Source organism: Bombus terrestris, chromosome 17 (genome assembly GCF_910591885.1).
Source record: "Bombus terrestris chromosome 17, iyBomTerr1.2, whole genome shotgun sequence".
Taxonomy (NCBI): domain Eukaryota; kingdom Metazoa; phylum Arthropoda; class Insecta; order Hymenoptera; family Apidae; genus Bombus; species Bombus terrestris.
In genome coordinates this window covers 9,766,326-9,788,791 of record NC_063285.1, presented here as the reverse complement: position 1 = coordinate 9,788,791, position 22,466 = coordinate 9,766,326, and the positions used below count along the sequence as shown (strand labels likewise).

The window sequence follows — 22,466 nt, the reverse complement described above, 5'->3', positions numbered from 1 at the left end:
AAAGATCTTGTTAAACAGAATTTGAAGATATCAAGAAGAGTCCGAGGATTTGAACGATCTCGCGTCGCTGCATCTGATTTTCTGCGAATTGGACCGCCAATATCTGCATTTTTGCGAGCGTAATTACTGTTAAATAAACGGGTAGAACTTGAAGAGAAATTTGTTTTTCTGAGAAAGCGTTTGAAGTGCTGTACCGCAGGACTCTGTACGGATGAACCTAAGAGAAGGAAATAAAAGAGTGAACCGAGAGCAATTATGCAAATTTGTATGTTTATGAATGTAATTAAGCAGATGAAGTCTAAGCAGAGATTTCATGTAGTAAATACGGTAGAAGGTATTTTGAACATTCTACTTATTTTGCATATTATTCCAACTACAGCTACACCTTTTACGTTTTCGTTGCTCTTGAAATTTGACGTAAACGTATACTTAAGCTGGTAATAATAATAATAAACGAAACACGAGTATCTTGTACAGGTTGTTCCAAAAACCGCGGTACAAACAGCGGGCTGGTGATTTTACGTGAAAAACTAAACCGAGAAAAATGGATAACGTTTCTTCCTTTGAGTATGAAATATTTCCGAAAAATGACGTATATTATCTGCAAGTTTCGAGGTATGAAGCTTCTCTTTCTGCTCGTGTTTGTGCCATCAAATTCGGAGCGTACTAACAACAGCGTTGAAGAACTAAAAACAGACATTGTTTTGGCTTAGGAAGATTTCAAAAATAAGAGATTTAGAGAAGATTTCAAGAAGAGCATAATAATATAATATAGTATATAATACAGTACTACTGTATATGCGGCAGCACGACCAACATTTCCAACGCTTGTTACACCAATCAAAGGATTCTTAACAAGTAGCAAGCTTATCCCTACTCACGAAATTATGCAAATTAAGCACATAATAAAAGAACGTCGTGACATTGGCCACGTTTAACACGTTGTTGACCGGTCATGAGTTAACTGGTGTTTTCATGGACAAATGTTGCAGCCACGAGGAAACTCATGATGCGCTACATTTCTACTGGAAGTAGCTGAAGAATGGATAACCGTGGATTCCAAAGAATGCAGCATTGCACCTGACACTTCTCGAATTTCTAAAACAGCTGCTTACAATGATGCACCTTCCAAACTAAGAGACCACGTCTTAGGAAAAATAGTCACTGGCAGAGAAGCAAATGCGACTACAACGTGTGGAGTATGCTGTTCAAAAGGACAACGCAGCGAAAGTAGATATATTTGCAAAAGCTGTTGTGATTGTTACACAGAAATATTCAAAGTTGAATAACAAATAAAATTTATTCGAGTTTATTTATATCGTTCTACTTCCATGAGACAAATTCTCAGTAAAATAGTCGATCAGCAATGTGTTAACAACAGGAAGAAAACACTAGCAGAACCAGGAATTTTGCAAGTCGAAACTCGCGATTGGTGCACGTTGTCGAATGTTCAAGCTCAGTTTTCTCTAAAACGAACCCTCCAACGACGAAATGTTATTCCTCTTCCTCGACCTATTTCACCACGTAGAATCGCTACCCTGTCACGCTACTCTCCATCTCCATAGTTTGTCCGAATTATGAGGAAGAGCACATACGTGAAATTAATATCCAGAATCGATAATTCGAATTCGGTAGTCGGGCGAGTCGTAATCGAGTAATTGGAATGAAAAGTTTGAGAAGCACTGAGGCCACGTACAGAGAATGTTCGGAATGCTATGAAACGTGTTTGACAATCATTGTATGGAGAGTCATGAACCGTTGCTATAGACACTAAAGGGAAAATGGCGTTTCAACTGCTTTCTGCTCTTTGCCAGGCGAGCCGCACCGCGTGATTCAAACGCGGCTCTGTTTAAATTTCCACGCTGGTAACGCGTCATTCGGTAAGGTCAGCCATCACGAAAACCCTTCGTTCCTCGACTACGCGTCTTTTCAAATTTGCCTGCAACAATACCGGCAGCGCGTTTACAAAATCATTCTGCCTGTTCTTCTATTTAACGATCTGCTTTTCTTTTTCTTTCTCGCCTGGCATCTTAGCGACCAAAGAATTCGTTTCCTTTCTCGCGATAATTTATGCGCCTGTATCGAATAATTTCGGTGGCAATTTCCCATGGAATAACGATAACACGACGTAAGTTTAGTCGTGTGGAATTTATTTCTGGAATTTGTCAACGATGGCCGCGACGCTTGGCGACCTTTTGCGTTTGACGCGAAGGGGAATCGTAGATGAGACTTTATGGGTGCGGTAGAATGTCGATTATCGGAAATAATAGAGGGATAAATCGTTTCTTGTAATTGCTTTCCTGTATGGCAGATTTGCTAGACTAAACGTTCCAGATATTCAACGAATGGACGTAGAAGGCCGATGAATTATCGAAAGAGGGAAATTTGTAGAATATCCGATAGCGTCGTTTCCCTCGGACTAAAGGCATTGCAATTTATTTTAATCACATAGAATCGCAGGAACCAGTTTCTAGCCAAGCTACCAACAAATTTTCTACGTCATCTTTCTTCCATTTACTTGTAATTCTCAATGAGAATTGATTGTAAAATACATCCAAATAAAAAAATAAAATTTCTCCCGTTCATCAACTTCGTCCCGAGGAAACGCGTCAAATATCCGAGACTTTCCACGAGAGTAACTTAATTCAACGCAAACGACTGGCAACTAAGTAATTGCGCATCTCGTTATTACCATCTAATGACAAAGTCCGCAATCACTTAGTTGCCAGCCCACCACGCGTATATGAAATCGCACGGATTTCGAGGACACATTTCGTTCATGCGATTAAACAGAGAACGTTTTTCATAAATCGTAGAAATATGAGAGATTTTCGACGAACAGATTGATGGAAATATACGTCACGTTTTCGTATCACAGGTGCAAATTGATTTTTAATTTATATCAATCGCAGTCGACTGTTCTCGCGGAGAAATTACATCGCCATGTTTTGCAGGTTGAAAAATTGCCAATAGAGACAATTTTCTGAACATTATCGCCGACAGACTATCGGTTGCTGGATCGTATCGCTTTTTACAGAAACGAATGATATATAAAGACAGCTAGAATGGGAATTTTAAATTGACAGCGTGACAGCAACTCGAGTGAAACAACATCGATTCGGGCTGATCGAACGTAACATTCGTTGCATAAAGGAAAGCAATGCTGTTTACGTATGGTTCACGCTAGTTTCCAAATATAAACAACTTGGAACGAAATTTGCATACTACGTTGTCGCGGATATAGCACGTTTAACTCGCGCGATTTTTTCAGCGACCGGTCAAGTAATATTTGCGTAATCGACATTCCATCACGACCATGAAACTATTGTATACTCTTGGATGTTCGTCGGCCGACGCGATATCCGACCTCTGGAAATCCATTTCCAATCGACAATCTCTTTAAAATAACATATTAATAACGGTAATAGGAGAAACGAGATCCGTAAAATGAAATGGACGAAAGAAAGGAAGAAAAAGAGTATGAAATACTTTAATTTTACTAAAACAAGCAATTTAAAATATTAATTCGACGTGTGCCTCGAACACAAAGCGATAGAATATTAAAGAAAATGAAGAAATTAAACGCGAGATTCGTCGCTCGGCAAAATCTAAAACTCCATGTGCAATCGATAACATTAAAAGAAGAAAAAAGAAGAAATATGTGCACAGAGTTCGCAATATGCAAACAACACGTAAAACAGATATAACCTGATTGTTTATGGGAAAATAAAAGAACATGGGATAACGTTTTCTTAGTTCGCGAGCAAGTCGAGTTCGAAAATTATTAAATTAGTTAAACAATTATTCCTCGACTGGACCCTCAAATATACAACAGATAAGAAAAATTAGAAACAGCGAAGAATAAAATAACATTAATTAAAAGGAAGAAATTGGCGAGTCTATGGAAAGAAATAGTCGAACGAGGATTAATCCAACGAATGGCTGAAACGCAAAGAATTAAAAAGTAGATACACCAGGGACTACACGCGCGATTCGTTGGTTAACACCATCAGAGAGAAACGAGCAAAGTAATTTCCTCGATGCTGCCGCCCCTCCATTCGTACTTGGCACTGGGATTTGTCGACGTTGCACGAGGGATATTTCTTATTTTTCATGAGGAAATAATACGGCGGGAAATACTCACGAGATGAGAGTCCCTGGTGGTGAAGGTGATTGGGTCCGAGGCTCTGGGCTCCCGACAATGGAAATCCATTTTGCCCCAGGCGGCCGCGCCCGCGGCTCCGCTCCTGGCCGCGTCGATCAGCTCCATTTTCACCCCCTCCGCCACGAATTCGACCTGCAAAAAGGGTGGAAAAACATTTTCATTACATCGGCCGGGCTATCTTGATCGCGCCGGATGCGCTGTAACCGGATTTTAATATCGCGATGCAAAGCCTTCGGGGAACAAAGCGCGAATTTGGGAAACGCCGGTATTCGGGCATTATCGACCCGGAAAAAGCGTGTGCGTGCGTTTCGAGAGCAGGCTGATACGGAGGTTCAAGCGAAATTCATTTCGCCGCATCATAGGCACCGTTCGTTAGTGTACGGTTATCTGTGTGATAATTAGGTGCTCGGTAATTTTCTTTCTTACGAAACATTCCGACGTTTAATCTTCCGGTTAGAAAATGTTTTTACGATTTTTCCGCACTCGTGCTAATTTCTCAGGCGTAGTGTAATTTCTATAGTAGAACAATTTTGCACCTACGTTTTCTCGTTATATTCTGGGAAATGCGAATTTGCATAAAAATCCACAGCAATTTGTCGCAAGCAATTAATTCAATTTTATGTCGTCAAATAATCGGTAATATTTCAATTTATTAACCAAGAGTAAAATATAATATACAATAAGAGTAAAGCTGGTACTTTGTGGAAGAACAGTTTGAAAATTCTACTATTTTTGTGTTTGATTATGCGACTACGTAAGCGTCCTTCTCACAGTCTTAACCCCTTAACCTACGATTTACGTTCGAGAATTTACGTTTGGTCCGATCGTCGTACTACGGGCTATGCCCGTGGTTGTAGGTTAAGGGGTTAAAAAGCTATTAATAACGCTAGATGCGTGAAAAATATCGACAAAGTTGAACAATCCCGGATTTATCTTACGTTTGTGTAATAATATCTGTTCAGGAGAATTGAAAAATAGCAGACACATGGAAGCACGCATTGTAACAAACAATTTACGATTATTTCAACAGGGCTAAAGATATTTTATCCGCCAGCGATAATCCTAAAGAATACCAAGCCAGAAGAAGAAAGGAACAAGCGAACGATAAAATGAAATCGTATCGCGGCTCTTAAAAATACTTCAACGTTTGCCACGTTATCGAACGTTGCTTAGAAATCGAAGGAAATGGACTCGTACGGAAGAGCGACAACCGTAAAAGCGATAAAGATAGCAATGAGAATTTACGTAACAATAAGTGGACGAAGAGAATCGGATCGGATATCGCGTATTTTTGTTGCGAATCGCTGGACAGGTGAACAGGCTGAATTGAAAGATAAATCCAGTTACGAGATTATTAACGTACGCATTAACATAGTAATTACGTATTAGCCGTGATTTATGTCTTTTATCGAACGCGGAGAATTGCGATTTAGTATCCGCTGGAGAGGCGAAATGTTATTTATCAGGAAGGTTGAAACCGCGGCGGATAGTTAAAATTCGCTCGTTCTTCTGTCAGATTTACGCGCCAGCTTTTTCATCCCTTGCATAAACAATGCAATCAAGCTAATTAATCGATCCACCGCTTATCGGGCACTAATGAAAAACGAAAAAAATACTGAGGGGGATAATCGATCGACGTAATTGGTTGCAAGTAACCACGTTCAACGTGTTGGCAATTTTTATTAATTTAACCGAAACGATGAAGGAATTTGCGGAGAGTGGCTTTTGTGTGAAACGATTACGAAATTTTGAGAATTACGCGCGTATGTTTGTTACGTTAATCGTATAGAATTTCCCTGCCTGTGAAAATATGACGATATCGACGTTCTTTTTCAGATACGGAAAATTTCACAACACCGATATTTAGTTATTTTTGTAATAATTTGTAATTTGTAAGCAAGCTCGGGCAGCCTTCGAGCCATTCGCGCGACTTGTGTAGCACGTACTACGGGCTATGTCCGTAGTTGCAGGTCAAGGGGTTAATTCCTTCCAATTTCTTCGTCGAGGACCAACACCGATTGCATGTTAAAAAGTTAGGTGAATGTTAATGCTCGCTATCAGTGCACCGTGTAACATAACACGATGTACACAATACGATTGCGGTGCTGAAATTTCGTACATGGAAACTGGAACCTAAAGGCAGTTCTTCGCCAAATGATACGTTTCTATTGTATTTAGTCTACGCGTGGATCGTTCAAGCAGGCGAAGTTTCGTTACATCTTAGACGTATAGTCGATAGATTGCACGAATTCTATGGTGACTAGGCTATGGATATATTTATTTATATTCAATACGGTTTGTAAAAAGATGCACATAAATAGCTAGGTGTAAATAAGTGTACAACTCTTATGTCCTCACAGTAGAACACTTTTTTGATTCCTAATGGCTCGGGCAATAGTCTGACTGTAATTAAAAAATCGTTAACGCTGTCGAAAAAACATCCAACAAATCGTGTGTTCTTATCTACCATATTCATACACTATCCGATTAAATCTAAGTATTAGGTTGTCCGAAAAGTTTCTTTCGTTTGATAAGATGATGACAGACGAGCAACAATTTCTGTTTTATATTATTTTATCGAATTAGGTGTCATCCATTTCGTTCTATTTCTATTATAAATAAACTAATATAAAACAAAAAACATTGTGTGATTATTATTTCCTGATAAAACGAAAGAAACATTTAGGACAATCGAATATATTAAACTTCATATGATTTCGTGCTGAACTTTCACGTGGCTAGGGAAAATCTAGAAAATGGGATAGAAAAATCTGCTTAGTATAAAATAAACCTGCGTACGTACAAGTTTTAGCGACTGAAAAGCGAGCTGTAAACTTCGCTTAGATGTGCCAGAAGCTTCTAGCGAACGTCTATTGTACGTCCAACATTATTTCACAAAGTTCAAAGCGAATCGGCGATTTCGGGCAGGCGAGCTTCTATGTAACGATCCTTTATGGTTGAAACGCGACGATCAAAGTGCTAAGACCTCATTAAGATTTCTGACAGACCTGTGACTGAATACGCCAACTTTGGCGAGCATTAACGGCGGTATAGGCGAGCGAGTGAATCGGCTTGGCTATGCGAGTTGTCTCTGGCAAGTGGCACGAAACCATCGAAACCGCGACACACGGTATTATTTCAGAGCTGCTGGACTTGTGTTTAAATTCCACTACAGAATATTCTAGCCGGCCATGAATTCGAATTCACGCAGGTGAAATTTCCCGGCTGGAAAGACGATCCAAGGGAATGTTATTCAGCGAATGACGAACGTTTCTGTCGTATTTAGACTGCGCCTCTCGAACATTAAAGTAGGCGCAGTTTTGGTTGACGTGTTATACAGTGGCGCGAGTAATTGTAAATTGTAAAGGCAACTTCATTGTACGATATTTCGTAGAATTAAAGCAAAGATCGACAGGGCTCGTTTATAGTATGAAATTATCAAATGTTTTTCCAAGTCTATCGAAGATTAAATTTCCTGTTGAAGTTAGTTTCTTCGCTGAGAACTGTCATTCGTTTGGCAATTAATTGATCGCGAAATTTTGTCATTAGATGATATTGACAAAATCCGCAATCACTTAGTTGCCAATGCAGTACGATAAATCGAAGAAATAGCGCAGAAAATGGGTTTGAGTTTCTGATTATTCGCAGCACTGTATGAAGAAACTTGCGGCGAGTAGATCGTGTTTCTGCGTATATTTGCACCGAATATACTTTGCAAAACGATGAACATGGATGTTACAATAAACAAAACGCGAGAATCGAAGCACGTGTTATTGCACTTAGAAAATAGAATGTTCTTTTATCGATATTTCAATTCTCCGTCTGTGTGCCTAAAATATAATATAAATATGCATAAATATTCGCGATGAAAATTCCGCCCCAAATTGCTAATATCTGATCTTGCATGCTAATGTCGATGCATATTTTTGCAGAATGCAAATAGAGAAACGAAATGTGGATAGAAATACGTTTCGCGATTAGAAGATTATATAAATTCGTTTTCTACTTTGCATTTTTCCATAGTCCATATGTTCTGCATACTTATGTTTACTAACATATGCAAAACATACTGTACATGCCTCGCACTTACTGAGTATGTCCGTAATACATCACCGCGAGGCTATTTGTTAAAAAGTAGCCAACTTTCTATCTGGAGAACGAAAGCGAAAGTTGATGATTCATTAGCTACGAAATACAACGTTTCTTGATGAAATATGCTGACTCCGTATCGTAAGATTCATTTTGGAGATGTTTTTAAGTGTTTATTTATTATTCTTTTTTATTATTTAATTTGTACTTTGCAATTTGTCCAGCTGGACATTTGGTAAACTTTTCTAGCTTAACCGAACATTATACGAAAACGAAATAAATCAAATCAAGAAACGATTTAAAGAGACCTTAGGAAAAATGGGAGAATATTTCAAGTAGTTTAAGGATTTGGCAAATTCAATGCCACGACTGCATGCGAGCCATAATAAAATCTAAAGGAAGGCTCGTAAAGTACGCAAATAATTAAATTTAGTAATTTTCTCCCTTGTATATTAGATAAGCCTTATCAGCTTCATCTACTTTCAATTTTAAACAATACTTTTTGTCATTTCCTAGATATTTGTTTATATTCTCACAAAGGATATAGATATTCCACTCTTCTTTTTTTATGAAAGTTATTAATTAAGCCTATTAATTTTGTCCCCTGTATATTAAATAAACTTTATTAACTTTATCTACTTCTAATTTTAAACAATAATAATTACGTACACATTTTTGCCATTTCTTAGATATTTGTTAATATTCTGACAAAGGGTATAGATATTCCACTCTTCTTTTTTTATGAAAATTATACTACAGACTTGCAAGGATACATATTTTGCATCTGTAAGTATACAAATAATTAAACTTATTAATTTTCTTCCCTGCATATTAGATAAGCCTTATCAGCTTCATCTATTTCTAGTTTTAAACAATACTAATTAAGTATACATTTTTGCCATTTCCTAGATATTTGTTAATATTCTCACAAAGGATATAGATATTCCACTCTTCTTTTTTTTATGAAAATTATTAATTAAACTTATTAATTTTCTCCCCTGTATATTAGATAAGCCTTATCAGTTTCATTTACTTCTAGTTTTAAACAATACTAATTAAGTATACATTTTTGCCATTTTTTAGATATTTATTAATATTCTCACAGAGGATATAGATATTCCACTCTTCTTTTTTTATGAAAATTATTAATTAAACTTATTAATTTTCTCCCCTGTATATTAGATAAGCCTTATCAGCTTCATCTATTTATAGTTTTAAACAATACTAATTAAGTATACATTTTTGCCATTTCCTAGATATTTGTTAATATTCTGACAAAGGGTATAGATATTCCACTCTTCTTTTTTTATGAAAATTATTAATTAAGCCTATTAAGTTTGTCCCCTGTATATTAAATAAACTTTATTAACTTTATTTACTTCTAATTTTAAACAATAATAATTACGTACACATTTTTGCCATTTCTTAGATATTTGTTAATATTCTGACAAAGGATATAGATATTCCACTCTTCTTTTTTTTATGAAAGTTATTAATTAAACATATTAATTTTCTCCCCTGCATATTAGATAAGCCTTACCAGCTTCATCTACTTTCAATTTTAAACAATACTAATTAAGTATACATTTTTGCCATTTCTTAGATATTTATTAATATTCTCACAAAGGGTATAGATACTCCACTCTTCTTTTTTTATGAAAATTATACTGCAGACTTGCAAGGATACATATTTTGTATCTGTAAGTATACAAATAATTAAACTTATTAATTTTCTTCCCTGCATATTAGATAAGCCTTATCAGCTTCATCTATTTCTAGTTTTAAACAATACTAATTAAGTATACATTTTTGCCATTTCCTAGATATTTATTAATATTCTCACAAAGGGTATAGATACTCCACTCTTTTTTTTTATGAAAATTATTAATTAAGCCTATTAATTTTGTCCCCTGTATATTAAATAAACTTTATTAACTTTATCTACTTCTAATTTTAAACAATAATAATTACGTACACATTTTTGCCATTTCTTAGATATTTGTTAATATTCTGACAAAGGGTATAGATATTCCACTCTTCTTTTTTTATGAAAATTATACTACAGACTTGCCAGGATACATATTTTGTATCTGTAAGTATACAAATAATTAAACTTATTGATTTTTCCCCTGTATATTAGATAAGCCTTATCAGCTTCATCTACTTCTAATTTTAAACAATACTAATTAAGTATACATTTTTGCCATTTCTTAATGGCAAAAATGATATAGATATTTATTAATATTCTGACAAAGGGTACAGATACTCCACTCTTCTTTTTTTATGAAAATTATACTGCAGACTTTCAAGGATACATATTTCGTATCTGTAAGAATCTTCTAAATCAACGACGTTGTACGATAAGTTCGTTGAAATTAATTACACTACGAATGCTTCTCACGCTCACTGTAGTTCTACAGAGCTACGAGTGTTCACGCGCAGCAGTATCTCATTTCGTCCTGGAGATACGGACGAATGTTGGTTGCCTTTCAGCTCTCGCCGATAACATCATTCTTATGAACATTTATAGCAGGCAATTTCTTACGAACATAAAATTCAATTCGAATGCTCCGACTATTCGTGGCGAAGTATCGATCATCTCTTCGCGTCATCCGTGCGTCATTAAGCAAACAATGCTATTCAACGGGGAAACGCCAGAACCAGGATATTTCCCCAGAGAGATGGGACACCAGTCGAAAATCCAGTGGCTGCCGCGTTAAATGAAACTTTCGGCATCGTTCGAAAAAAAAAAAAAAAAGAATCCACTCGCGTGACTTTCCTTGTACCGTCGTGTATCGAGCCCATTCTTTTCCACCGGAGAAAGGAAAAGACAGGGACGAGCTAGCTATCGTATAAATTTCCTTGACAAACGCGCGCGCGTTTTAATATTTCACTCCTTTTCTGAATTCACACGAACGGGAATTTCCAACCAACAGACGTATTTCGGTAAACGCTGCTTCTTGCATCGTCCGTAGTAAGAGCTTCCGAGCTTTCTTGAGATCCGCAAACATTTATTTCGATTATACAGAATCAAACAACAATTATCTTAATTATCTTGATCGTCGATTCTGAAAACCTCTTCAAGTTCCAGTCCACCAAATGGAGAATTTTTATTATGTACGTATTAAATGTACGAAAATGACTCGATGACTGGTTTGCCTCAAAAGAGCGACAGTTTTTTTGGCGTGGCATCCACCAGTTGCCAGACAGGTGGGAAAAATGTATAGCTAGCGATGGGCAATACTTCGAATAAAATATTTTTAATCATTTTCATACAATAAACGTGTATTTTCTATACAAAAATTCCGGTTTCATATTTACATACCTGGTACATTCGTGTTAAGACGCGATAATAATATGTTGTTACTTTTATATTCAGAGGTAGGATCACAATAGTTATTACAATATTGCACGGATAAATCTATCACTCCGTTATGAACCGAAAAAAACTTTATTGCACGCGCCTACATAGACTACGGGGGGGGGGGGGGAATAAGCATCTAAAAAATATCGATCGAGTCTATCGATTGTATCTAGAACAATCTTCTAGTCACTGCCTTTTGTAACTAACGCATCCGCACGTGGAGGGCGAGTACGAGCTCACGTTGTCATTTTTAACATGATAGTTTTAGATGATTCAATTTTAATTCTTCGATTTAGCTCCTCTTCCAAGTACTCTTTTATCGTCGTAGAAATCGTTAACTACATAAAATCGCTAATTAACCTGAAACTGCTATAGAGAGGCTTGCTGAACCCGAACCCTACGAGTCGAATAACGTTGAAATAGAATTATTTCTCTTGCGCAAGAAACTGCCGCTGTACTTTTCGATAGCGGCGTACCTTGTTCCACGACTGACGGCCGGACAGTTACGTTCGCTAAATAAATGGCGGCAGGTTAAAGTGGATCACGCGGAACCCACGAACGAACGGATCTCGCTTACCTTCCTCAGGCATCCGACGAAGTTGTTGATCCCCTTGGCGCCCTGCAGGGATCTCGCGTCGGCGCCACCGCCCACCAACAGTCGATCGCTCGCCAAATGTGTGAACGAGCCCGCAGTGTGGCCGTGTTCCGCGTAAATCCCATCGACGATGGCGGACAGCTGCAACAAGCAATGGGGCCAAAGTTCGTCAGGGCTTTCTCGAAAGTTACGGCGGCGTCGCTGGCTTAAAAACCTCTCTCTCTGTCTCTCATTCATTCGATAGGTCCCTATTTTGGATTAAAGCACAGCCAACGCGGTTTCGCGCGACAGATTAAATCTCATCGGTCGATGTCGGCTTTCGATTCAAAAGAATTCGCCTGGACACGAGTGAAATTTCGACTGAAATTTCGTCGACCTCGTAACAATTGCCGTGTACTCGCGTTGTCTATGCTCTTTTCAGTCAGCAATTTTTTTTTTTTTTATTGGACATAAGATTTGTTTTCTTTTGTTTATTTTTTGTACGATTAATCGTACGAGTTTTAGGATTTTGTATTTTGCAAAGAGAATATTTTCGTTAATACTGTGACGATTTGCTAGTCTCGGACGTAAACTTTCACGGGGAGGATTAACAATATCAGTGGGAGAGTACAGAGAAAGAACGTATTTCCTGTGTTTTACAGGGCAGCGGTTTTAAAACTCGCTACGTTACCAAGCAATCTGGTATTATCAAAATTCTCTTTATGTTCGCTTCTTGGAACAAATACGTGTCCCTTTACTCTCCCTGAAACTCTCAAAATATTCTCGTCATAATATTAGAATATTTAAGATATTAAAATATTCTTCGGACAGTCGTCTACTGTCTACTCGATTAGGAATTTTTTGTGCTCCTCCTGTGTCTCTTTTTCCGTCGCCTTTGCTGAAAATTATAAAATAGAAGCTTCGTTATTTTATCAGTAAAGTAACGACTTTTCGAACTATTGCTATAGTCCATTACGGATAATTTTATTCGCACGCGAACTGATTATAGGCAATAAATCAGAAGCTGTAACAATCTTCTCTCGTAACAATTATTTCTTCGTTCAATTTATATTCGAGGAATTCGCGTGTATATTTCAAATTGAACCGTCAGAAATGAACCTTCAGTAGGAGAAACGAAAGGAAAGAATATCGGCTAAAGAAACCGTTGCTACCATCCTTCTCCCACTTATGTTACAATCTATGGCGTAAAGCTAATTTATTTGCGGTATTTTGAATAATATCTTAGCTGTCGCATACTACACACACTAATGTAAAAACATGCTGCGCACAATAATCCAACAACGCTGCACCTTGCAGATTTTAGTCCGCAACGTTTTATCGAATTAGGATGTTAAATGATAGAACGTGATAGATGTTGCTTACTTTATACGTAATTTAATCTGCAACATCTATGTAGCGTATAATGAATTATTAAGGCAAAACCGCCGACGACAACCGTAAACCCTGTCTAACGAGAATATAATTTGCCATTAAGGAGGGTCAATCTTACCCTCACGACGCGGATAAATAGATTGGAAAGAAAAACGAGCGGTTGCTATTTCGTGTTGCGGTTAATATCTTTCTCCTTGCTGATTAACTATCCTCGGTCGAGTAATAAAGAAAGTAGCAATTTTCACATCAACTTCGACCACATATTATTCCGCGAACTGCACGTTAACGAGTGCAAGAAACACGTTAAACGCCAGAAGATAGGAAAGAAAAAACTGTTTATTTATTCCATAGAAAATTAAACAACCATTTCATGATAAGCATAAACATTTCACGTTCCTAGTAATCTGCAAATATTCGAGAGTTAGTTGACAAAAATGAATTACGAAAATGAACCACACAGAGCGAGATTTATGGTCATCAGATGTAACACCATTGCCAGAATATGTTAATTATGCAAACACAGAGTATGTGTGGCTGTTGTAACACAGAATTAAGTTGCAATAAAATGTTTTCTTTCTTTTTTTGATGCACGACATTGTCATAACGTAAGATGTTGCCATTTCTTCGTGACGAGTATACTCGTCAGGAACAGCTGACTGCTTGGTAGCAGAGACGCGCGTGTATGAACACAGAAACGTGCCAATGCGTTAATTTCGCCAATGCTTCAGGCTGCAGACTCGACCCCGCGAAAGCCGAGTTTTATTGGAAAAAAGCTGGGCTCTTCACACGCATCATAGCTAGAACTTTATCAGAGGTCATAAAACACGCTGATGGTACAATTATCAGTTGTATGTCTGATGTTAGCTGCAACGCTGGCGAAATATCGATGCACTTGTGGCAGCAGGACGCGATTTCAACTCTTTCGTTACTACGGCTGATTATGGTCGTTTGTCACGAAACCGTCTACTGCTGCTTGACATACAACGTTCATATTTTTTGAGATGCTTGCCACGAGAAATATGAACGCTTCTTCCCAATACACGGTGACCCAGAATCTGCATGTAAGTCCGTCAGACCGCAACGCTATACGTCATTCCATAAATCAACTCTTACGACTCTGTCAAAACTCATTGCCTCGTACAACAGAACTTGCTGCTCAAAGAGCTAACAATTTACTTGCTGCACGAGTTCTACGATTTCGCGCAATTCCACTTGTTTCCTTTATCATGTTCCTGCAAAGTCCATCAATCACGCCGGTATATTACTACAGAGGCTAAATATAAATATCTCGTTGAGCCGGTGAATGTTGGAAAAGGAATAGAAATAAGGAACACAGATGGAAAGCGGCTGCCAGCTTTTATTAAATTTTCACCGGTGACCCACTTTTTGCCGCATTGTTTGCAATAATTAAAACAAGATAAATTTCATGGACTGAAAAATGTTCGGACACGCGAGTTACTTGGATAACATTGTCGCGGACAAGTGTGAAAACGTAATACAACAAATTTGGAAAAATTGCATGTTATCGCGAAATATACTTCGATCTGTCGCGGTTTCCAGCGGGAAATAACATAAAGCGTTCGCGTTTCCAACGATCAAATTTCACCGGTTTGTTCTATGAGTAGAAATAAAAAAAGAATGTTATATAATCGTAGAGCCGCAAACGGTTATGAAAAAGTTGTAACGAAAATTGATAGAAATGAAATTCAGAAAGCAAACATTCCGCCAATGGCGGGTTTTTCAAAAAACCTATTGAATATTTCGCTGAACTTTGCGTCTCGATTCCAACGAAGCAAATTGCTACGCTAAAAATTACTACGGTTCGCTAATAATTTATTTATTACTCTTACTATTTACTATTATTATTTTAATTACTAACTAATTAATTTATTACTTTTCTGGCCAACACACGTCCAACGATGCAACGTTAAAGTAGCCAAAATTAAAGTGCCAAATAAACAGAAATAACAACGGCTGAATCGTCGATCGCAACGACGCGTACCGCGAGAGAAATCCGACACGCGTCGGCGATCTGCAGGAGCTGGCGCGCGAGGAGCAGACAGGAACCAAGTGGCCGAGAAGTTCTCGGTGAAGGGCCGGCAGGATCGCCGTACAATATCCGACGAGGCATCGAGCAACGGTAAACATCGTAATGCAGCACTCGAGCTTGGCAGCCGCCTTTCGAGGAAGCCGAACGTTCCCGCCAGCTCCTTAACGAACTGTTCTCTTCTCCTTAATTTTATCACGCCGCCTCTCTCCATCTCCGGCGGATTTGTTTGCTCGCGAAGGAACAGCCAAGAGAAGATAAGAAGCCGGGAATTATGAGGAGATCGCTGCTCGGCCGCTGGCCCACGGAAGAGCATCCTCCAGAGCAGCCTAATTACGAGCAACGAACCTCGTAGCTACCCCGTAAGAAGAAACCACCGTGGATGGCGTTAGAAGGTGGTGCGTCGAGGAGATCTGGCTCTCACGCTGTTCCCTTTTAACGGAAAGAGACTCCGAAAAAGAAAAAGGAACGGGATAACCGGCGGATAACGACTATCGACGCCTTCCCTTCAGCTCGTAATGGACTACTCGACGTTGCGCTCCGCGAGAAGAGCCTCTTGTCTAAATGCTAAACTTTATGGGGGCCGTCACAGTTTCCCTCGGCTGCCCCGGGCTTCTTCTTTGCTCAGTACGACGATAGTCGAGAGAAACGACAGCTCCAACGATCTTACGCGACGGATTTTCCGAGATCTTGCGTCCTTTTCCTCTTTCTTTGATTGGGCGTTGCAGACTTTTTTCTCCTTCTGCAAATTGGCATGAAAAGCAGCCACAAGGCAGTAATCTCGTATGGGGTATTTTGCAGCACTCGTGGAGTGGCCTTTTCACGCGACGCTTTGCCAGAGTTACGACAGTTGCACAGGAAATGCACTGATCTTGTCTGCAAGCTTTTGGATCCTCTTTGGAGTTTTGGAAAATTTGTGTCGATTGGGATAAAAGGCGGAGTAACGACATTACGTGCCACATTTTCCACTTGACGCGATAGTTTGGAAAATTATCTTAATTGCGACGAAACATACGACGATTGGGATGATAATTGTACGCTGTTTTCCAGCTGCAACTTCGAAATGATCAAATTGAAATTTGGCTATGGCGTCTGGTGGATTTGTGACGAATTAAACGATAACACAATGGAATATTTAGAATTTGGATTTCGACGTCGATGAAGGTACCGAAGCGTTGAACAACGTGAAATTAAAAAACGTGTTTTATCGCGTAGAAAACACTAAACACAGCTGCCCTGTGGGGGGGGGGGTTAGCGAGGTAGAAACATTAAACGAGAGAATTTTTCGTTCAGTTTCGCGTGTAAATTGATATAAATTGAAGACACGTACCTCGATTTCCTGCGTTGATCAATCTATCGGCCCAGAAAAATAATTATTCCGCTGACACTGAATTATAAAAATTAATTACCGCACCTGTCAGCGAACACGAAAGGGACAATAGACGCAAATACGTGTAATTCATCAGTGACATGTTAAATCTTTAGGAAAAGACGAACAAAAAATAATACAAATTGTCCGTCAGTTTGAATCCATTTATCAAAATGAGCTAAAATAGACGACAACCCGCACGAATGTTACTAATTCAGCTCGTTGCAAAAGATTCTGAATTTGTAGCGTTTCGTTCTAGTCGCTTTCTCGCTACGTCACGAAGTTACTGTCTTTCTGTTTATATTTAGAAAACGATAGTCATTTCATAAAATAGAAACGTAACACATACGAAGTTGGTGGATAAACGAGAGAAGATTTTGAAATTCGACGAGCTTTTTTTTTTACAAAAATTCCCCTTTTATTCGGTGTCGACGTTAGGCTCGTGTTCTTCAACGACCCTGTGTTTGGTGGTCTATAAAATTTGATAAATTGGTCGCTTATTTTCAAGAAACCTATTCGCAAATCTTTTCCTCGCGATTTTCCCATTTATTGCACGATAGTTAATTTACCATCCGCGAAGCAAATTATTACAATAGAACGTGGAGAAGAAGGAAATCGGTACAAGGAATACGCGAAATTGTTTAAAATTCGAAACTGCTGCTTGGACCTTGCGAATTCTACGCTCGTCGTAAGAATATTCCGCGAGTGTACCGCACAGAATTTCGATTCCTGTTCGCGTTGGATTCTGAGAATTACCGTACGAAATCCAGACCGGATTGATTGGCTTAATTAAAAAGTTTTACGCTGGTTTCGCCACGAGCCAGGATTTTCCTCTGGCTCTAAGCCGATATTACTCACCACACTCACCGCTAACCTCCGACGCGATTAACCCCGTTGTTTAATTCGTCTGCGCGTGGAAAACAGTTACCGCGAAACGGCAAGGACCTCGTGCACACGCCGAACAACGTTGTTTCGTTGTTCCACTGGATTTGCAAAATCCGCAGCTGTAGATGTTCGTTTGAAGAACTGGCTATCTTCCGGACATTTTTCGACCTCTTGAAGATTCATCGAATATTACCAATTAAACGAACCTACTTAGACTGAGTCGACGATTAAGCTGCGATCTACGTATGCTACTTAATAAACAAATGGAATTATCCAACGAAAAGATCGAATATTTAACTAATCTGTAAACTGGAAAAATCTATTTACAGATGCAGATCATTTTATCTTCGCCCTGACAAATTTAAATTATACTATTTACGTATGAGAATTATTCCAAGTATTAATACTATTAACAAATTAATCGAATAAAATTACAATCAGGAAAAACATCGACAAAACTATCTGTCTAAATTATATAAGCTCGAGTTTAATTAAAAACCGAAAGGGAAATCTGCATACAGACCGATAAGCTTGTCAATTTATTTATTTAATAAACAAATTATGGGGAAGAACCGTGAAATTTTTTATCATTGGGAAACCTATTTTGTAAAATATTCTCATTCAACAACAAGTTGTTAGTGGAATCTGGCGCGCTCTTACAACGCTGTATTCGTTCAAATGAGTGACAATTCCGCTTCGTATTATCGTGGAAAAGTTGCAGAGGAAAGTTGTTATGAAAGCCGCCGATGGGAAAGCTGGCGGGAGCACGCGAACGTCGGTGAGAGAATATCGAAGTTTATTTTAGAGGCCAATCAAAATTCGTTGGCAGCCGAGCAACAACACGCAAGTCGGCTGTTCCAGGGTCGCGCAGCTTTCAAGCTGCCTCACAATTAAAACTTACACGTGGCACAATCAGCGCGCGGCACGGAAGCAACCCTTGTCTCGAAACTTGGCGATATTATAGTCGTACAGAGGACCGATCTTCCAAGTGGAAGTTCAGTGCGAGATAAGCGCAATCAACGAGCCCGTTCCTTTCATAATTGCACGCTACTGTAACGAGGTCGATGTTCGAGCAATTCCTAAGATTTCAACTTTCTCCGTGACAAGATAAGAAAAGTTTCGCAAACCTATTTGTAAATTTACGTCGCGTACTTTCTTTCATTTTCGTCCATTTGTTCTATTTTCCTTTTTTGCACTGTCGATTATCCAAAGTATAATATAATACGCGACTGTAAAGTCAGGAATTGTAGAAGCTTCGCGTTGAGAATCCTTTCGTCGTGCGTCTCGAAGCGATCGAAATCTTCTCGCTAATCATCGACGATGGAAACTCATCCGGCGCGGTGGTTGGCGAGAAATTGCATGAAATGGTCGGGCCGCGAGTCGAACGGGAAATGGAATTGCCGTGGCTCTTTGTCGTTCTGCTAAATTGCTGCAAATTGTTACCATTTTTTATTTCTGTTTGTCGCGGAATGTATCGTCGAAATGAAAATGGCCGGCGGAGTGCAGGGGCGTCGTTAAATCGGCAAAATTACACGGGACAGAGGCCGTTCAGAATGATTTTACACGGCGGTCGTGCCATTTTAAATACTCTGCAATTTGTATAAAATCTCGATTTCTCGCGAGCACACGACTTTCGTTCGAAAGAGAACAAATTTTCGCTGCAATCTCGTCCATTTCGTTTTAACGCGTAGTTTTCCTACCGTAAGGACAGCGACGCCTTCTTTCCTTTTTTTTCTCTCTCTTTTTCTCCATTATCTTTCGTATCATTCGAAAATCCGATTACAAGCGACTGGCCAATGGTTATTTATCCGATCATTGTCACGCAAAGTTGTTTCCTTCATTGGATGTACGTAACTTGGAATACTAATCACGTGGTAGATTCACGAGATATTCGTAAAGAATAACAGAGTGAATAATATACGGCAATTCCTGCGAAAAGATAAGAAGAACACACAGAATAAAATTATTTCGAGGCTTAGTTTTGAAGAAAATCAAAAAATAAATAGGAGAAGATAAATCGCTGGAATTTCATTCTACGTATGAATATAAATCGAAGATAGAAAATACAATTTTTTACTAATCAAACTTGCAGCTTTTGCCAAAACTTTTCATGCCAAAGTTAAAAAGTATTCTCAGTTCTCAGTTATTTCAAACAATTTAATATTCCTTTAATTTTCCAAGAATTTAATATTCTTTCGTGGCACATTAAAAATTATACATCGTCGTGTAAAATTACGTAATCGATATCGACATTGGTATCTCCACATACTTTCATTGGCTACTTGTGAACATATTAATTTAACTGATAGGCAGTTCTCGAAACGAGGAATCTTCTACTTCCAAACAATTTAATATTCTTTTAATTTTCCAAGAATTTAATATTCTTTCGTGGCACATTAAAAATTATACATCGTCGTATAAAATTACATATTCGTGTGCTTACTGTTTAGTCAACGAACAAACGATTAATCCTCGTTGTGTTGAAGGAACCTGATAAACGACATCAACACTGGTATCTCCACATACTTTCATTGGCTACTTGTGAACGGAAAGTGTCTTTCCTTTACAGACACGTCTTTTACAACGACGCATATTTATACAAACACGAAACCTAATCTGTCGAACGTTATGATTTTTATCTTGATAAAACAAAATTGATTATACGTAATTCGATAAAATAATATAAAACGAAAAATGTTGTGCATTATTTCCTTATGAAACGAAAGAAACTTTTCGGACGACCTATTATAAGAAACGCGTGTTTCCTTGTAATATTAATCCAATTGGAAAATGTTTCGCACCACGCAAGATACGATAGCGTTGATATATTTACGAATATATGACACGTATTAAAAGAAACTCGTGTCTCGTTGTAATATTGATGCAAATTGAAAATGTTTCGTACCACGCAAAATACACTGGTGTCTATATATTTGTAAATATATTACGTACACGTATTAGAAGAAACTCCAGTCTGATTGTAACATTAATGCAATATCGAAATATTCTGCAGCACACACGATACGTACGTAAAAACATGTCACGCTAAATGTTCGATTACTTGCACGAGCTGTATGTTAATCTCGCACGTGCCATTGTATATTAACACTAGAACTACTGGTAATTAACACGAAGCTATTTGTATCAAAACCAGTGAAAATGTCTGGTCTTTAAACAATACGTAATAACAGAATATTTGTATATTTATTGATTTATTACTTTCTCACAGAAGCAATTCCATGTTATGTGGTACATTTTTGCTATTATTAATCCATCTGCGACCATGATCGACCTAAACGAGGGTTGACAAATTTATAAAATTGTAGGACCAGTCGTTTCGACAGCTGTGGCATTTCTAGTGTCAGCATTTAGCGATCTAGCGATAGATCCGGAATTTTCCTGATAACTGATATCGTCATATCGAACGATACGCGGTAAAAATTTGAAAAACGTGTGACAAGTTGTAGAAAACGAGAAAACTGGTTAATTGGGGTTCGATGAACAAATTGCAGGACTCCTGTACACTTTGACAAGTACCAGTCACTTTCACTGATATTGGTATAACTAGCCTGGACACAAAATTATTTTCAGTTTGAGTACATAAAAAAGCAAAATAAAATTCATTATATTATTCTTTTATTTATCATTGCAAAAGTCATTACATCATTGCGGAAAAAATATAACACAAAGCAGGAATTTGAAAACAAAATTGTAAAACCAGTCGATTTGACTGGTGTGGTAGTTTTAGTGTGATATTATGTAGGTTATATTATATTAGCCATAGATTAAGTTTAAATATATCTAATCGATAATTAGGCAAGTTCAAGTATACTTGATCAATTTTCAAAGACAAGTACCAGTCATTTTCACTGCTATTGATATAACTAGCCTTGACACAAAATTATTTTCAGTTTGAGTACATAAAAAAGCAAAATAAAATTCATTGCATTATTCTTTTATTTATCGTTGCAAAAGTCATTACATCATTGCGGAAAAAATATAACACAAAGCAGGAATTTGAAAACAAAATTGTAAAACCAGTCGATCTGACTGATATGGTAGTTCTACTGTTAATCTCATGGAATCTGCTGTTCCAACAAATCCTACCGTCTCTCTGTCGTGGAAAATCGCGCAAAGTATCGTCGCTTTCGCAATATCTCTGCCAAGTCTTATAAACAAAATGCGCCAGAAGCGCGTAAAAACTGAAGAAATGAAAAAGCTACGACCCCGTAACTCGTGTTATAACGGTGATATTCATAAAAGGGAAGGAGTTCTCGATGAACTCGTTCGACTGTTCGTTTTATCTAAACAACCGCGCGAAGGAGCATAAGCGGGCGAGAGGCTGGGACGATAATGGCGGTTATTAAAGCGCGATTTTGCGGGGATACGTTGGCGTTCGAATAATTTTATTAAAGTTCACCGATCAATAGCAACGGCGGGACGATTCGCGCGGTGGAACGAACGGCTGGAAAATTGCGATGCAAAAGTCGCCGAGGTCCTCCGCGGGTCGTATTTTACGATGCCGTTAGAAAGCGGCGATTCTCGAGTTTTTTTACGCGGTTTTTATGCGACCGCGGTTCG

General features: G+C 38.2%; 1 protein-coding gene across 10 annotated transcripts in view; it reads right to left on the bottom strand.

Moving 5' to 3' along the window:
- Positions 1–22,466, bottom strand: part of LOC100646013 (neurexin-1) — a 636,909-nt gene that overhangs the window by 248,099 nt on the left and 366,344 nt on the right. For all 10 annotated transcript variants that reach the window (XM_048413687.1, XM_048413689.1, XM_048413690.1 and 7 more), the window contains 2 exons: positions 12,196–12,354; positions 4,145–4,297 (listed from right to left, as the gene is read on the bottom strand). In XM_048413687.1, the coding sequence (XP_048269644.1) occupies positions 4,145–4,297; positions 12,196–12,354 (312 nt within the window). The remainder of the gene's footprint in view (positions 1–4,144; positions 4,298–12,195; positions 12,355–22,466) is intronic.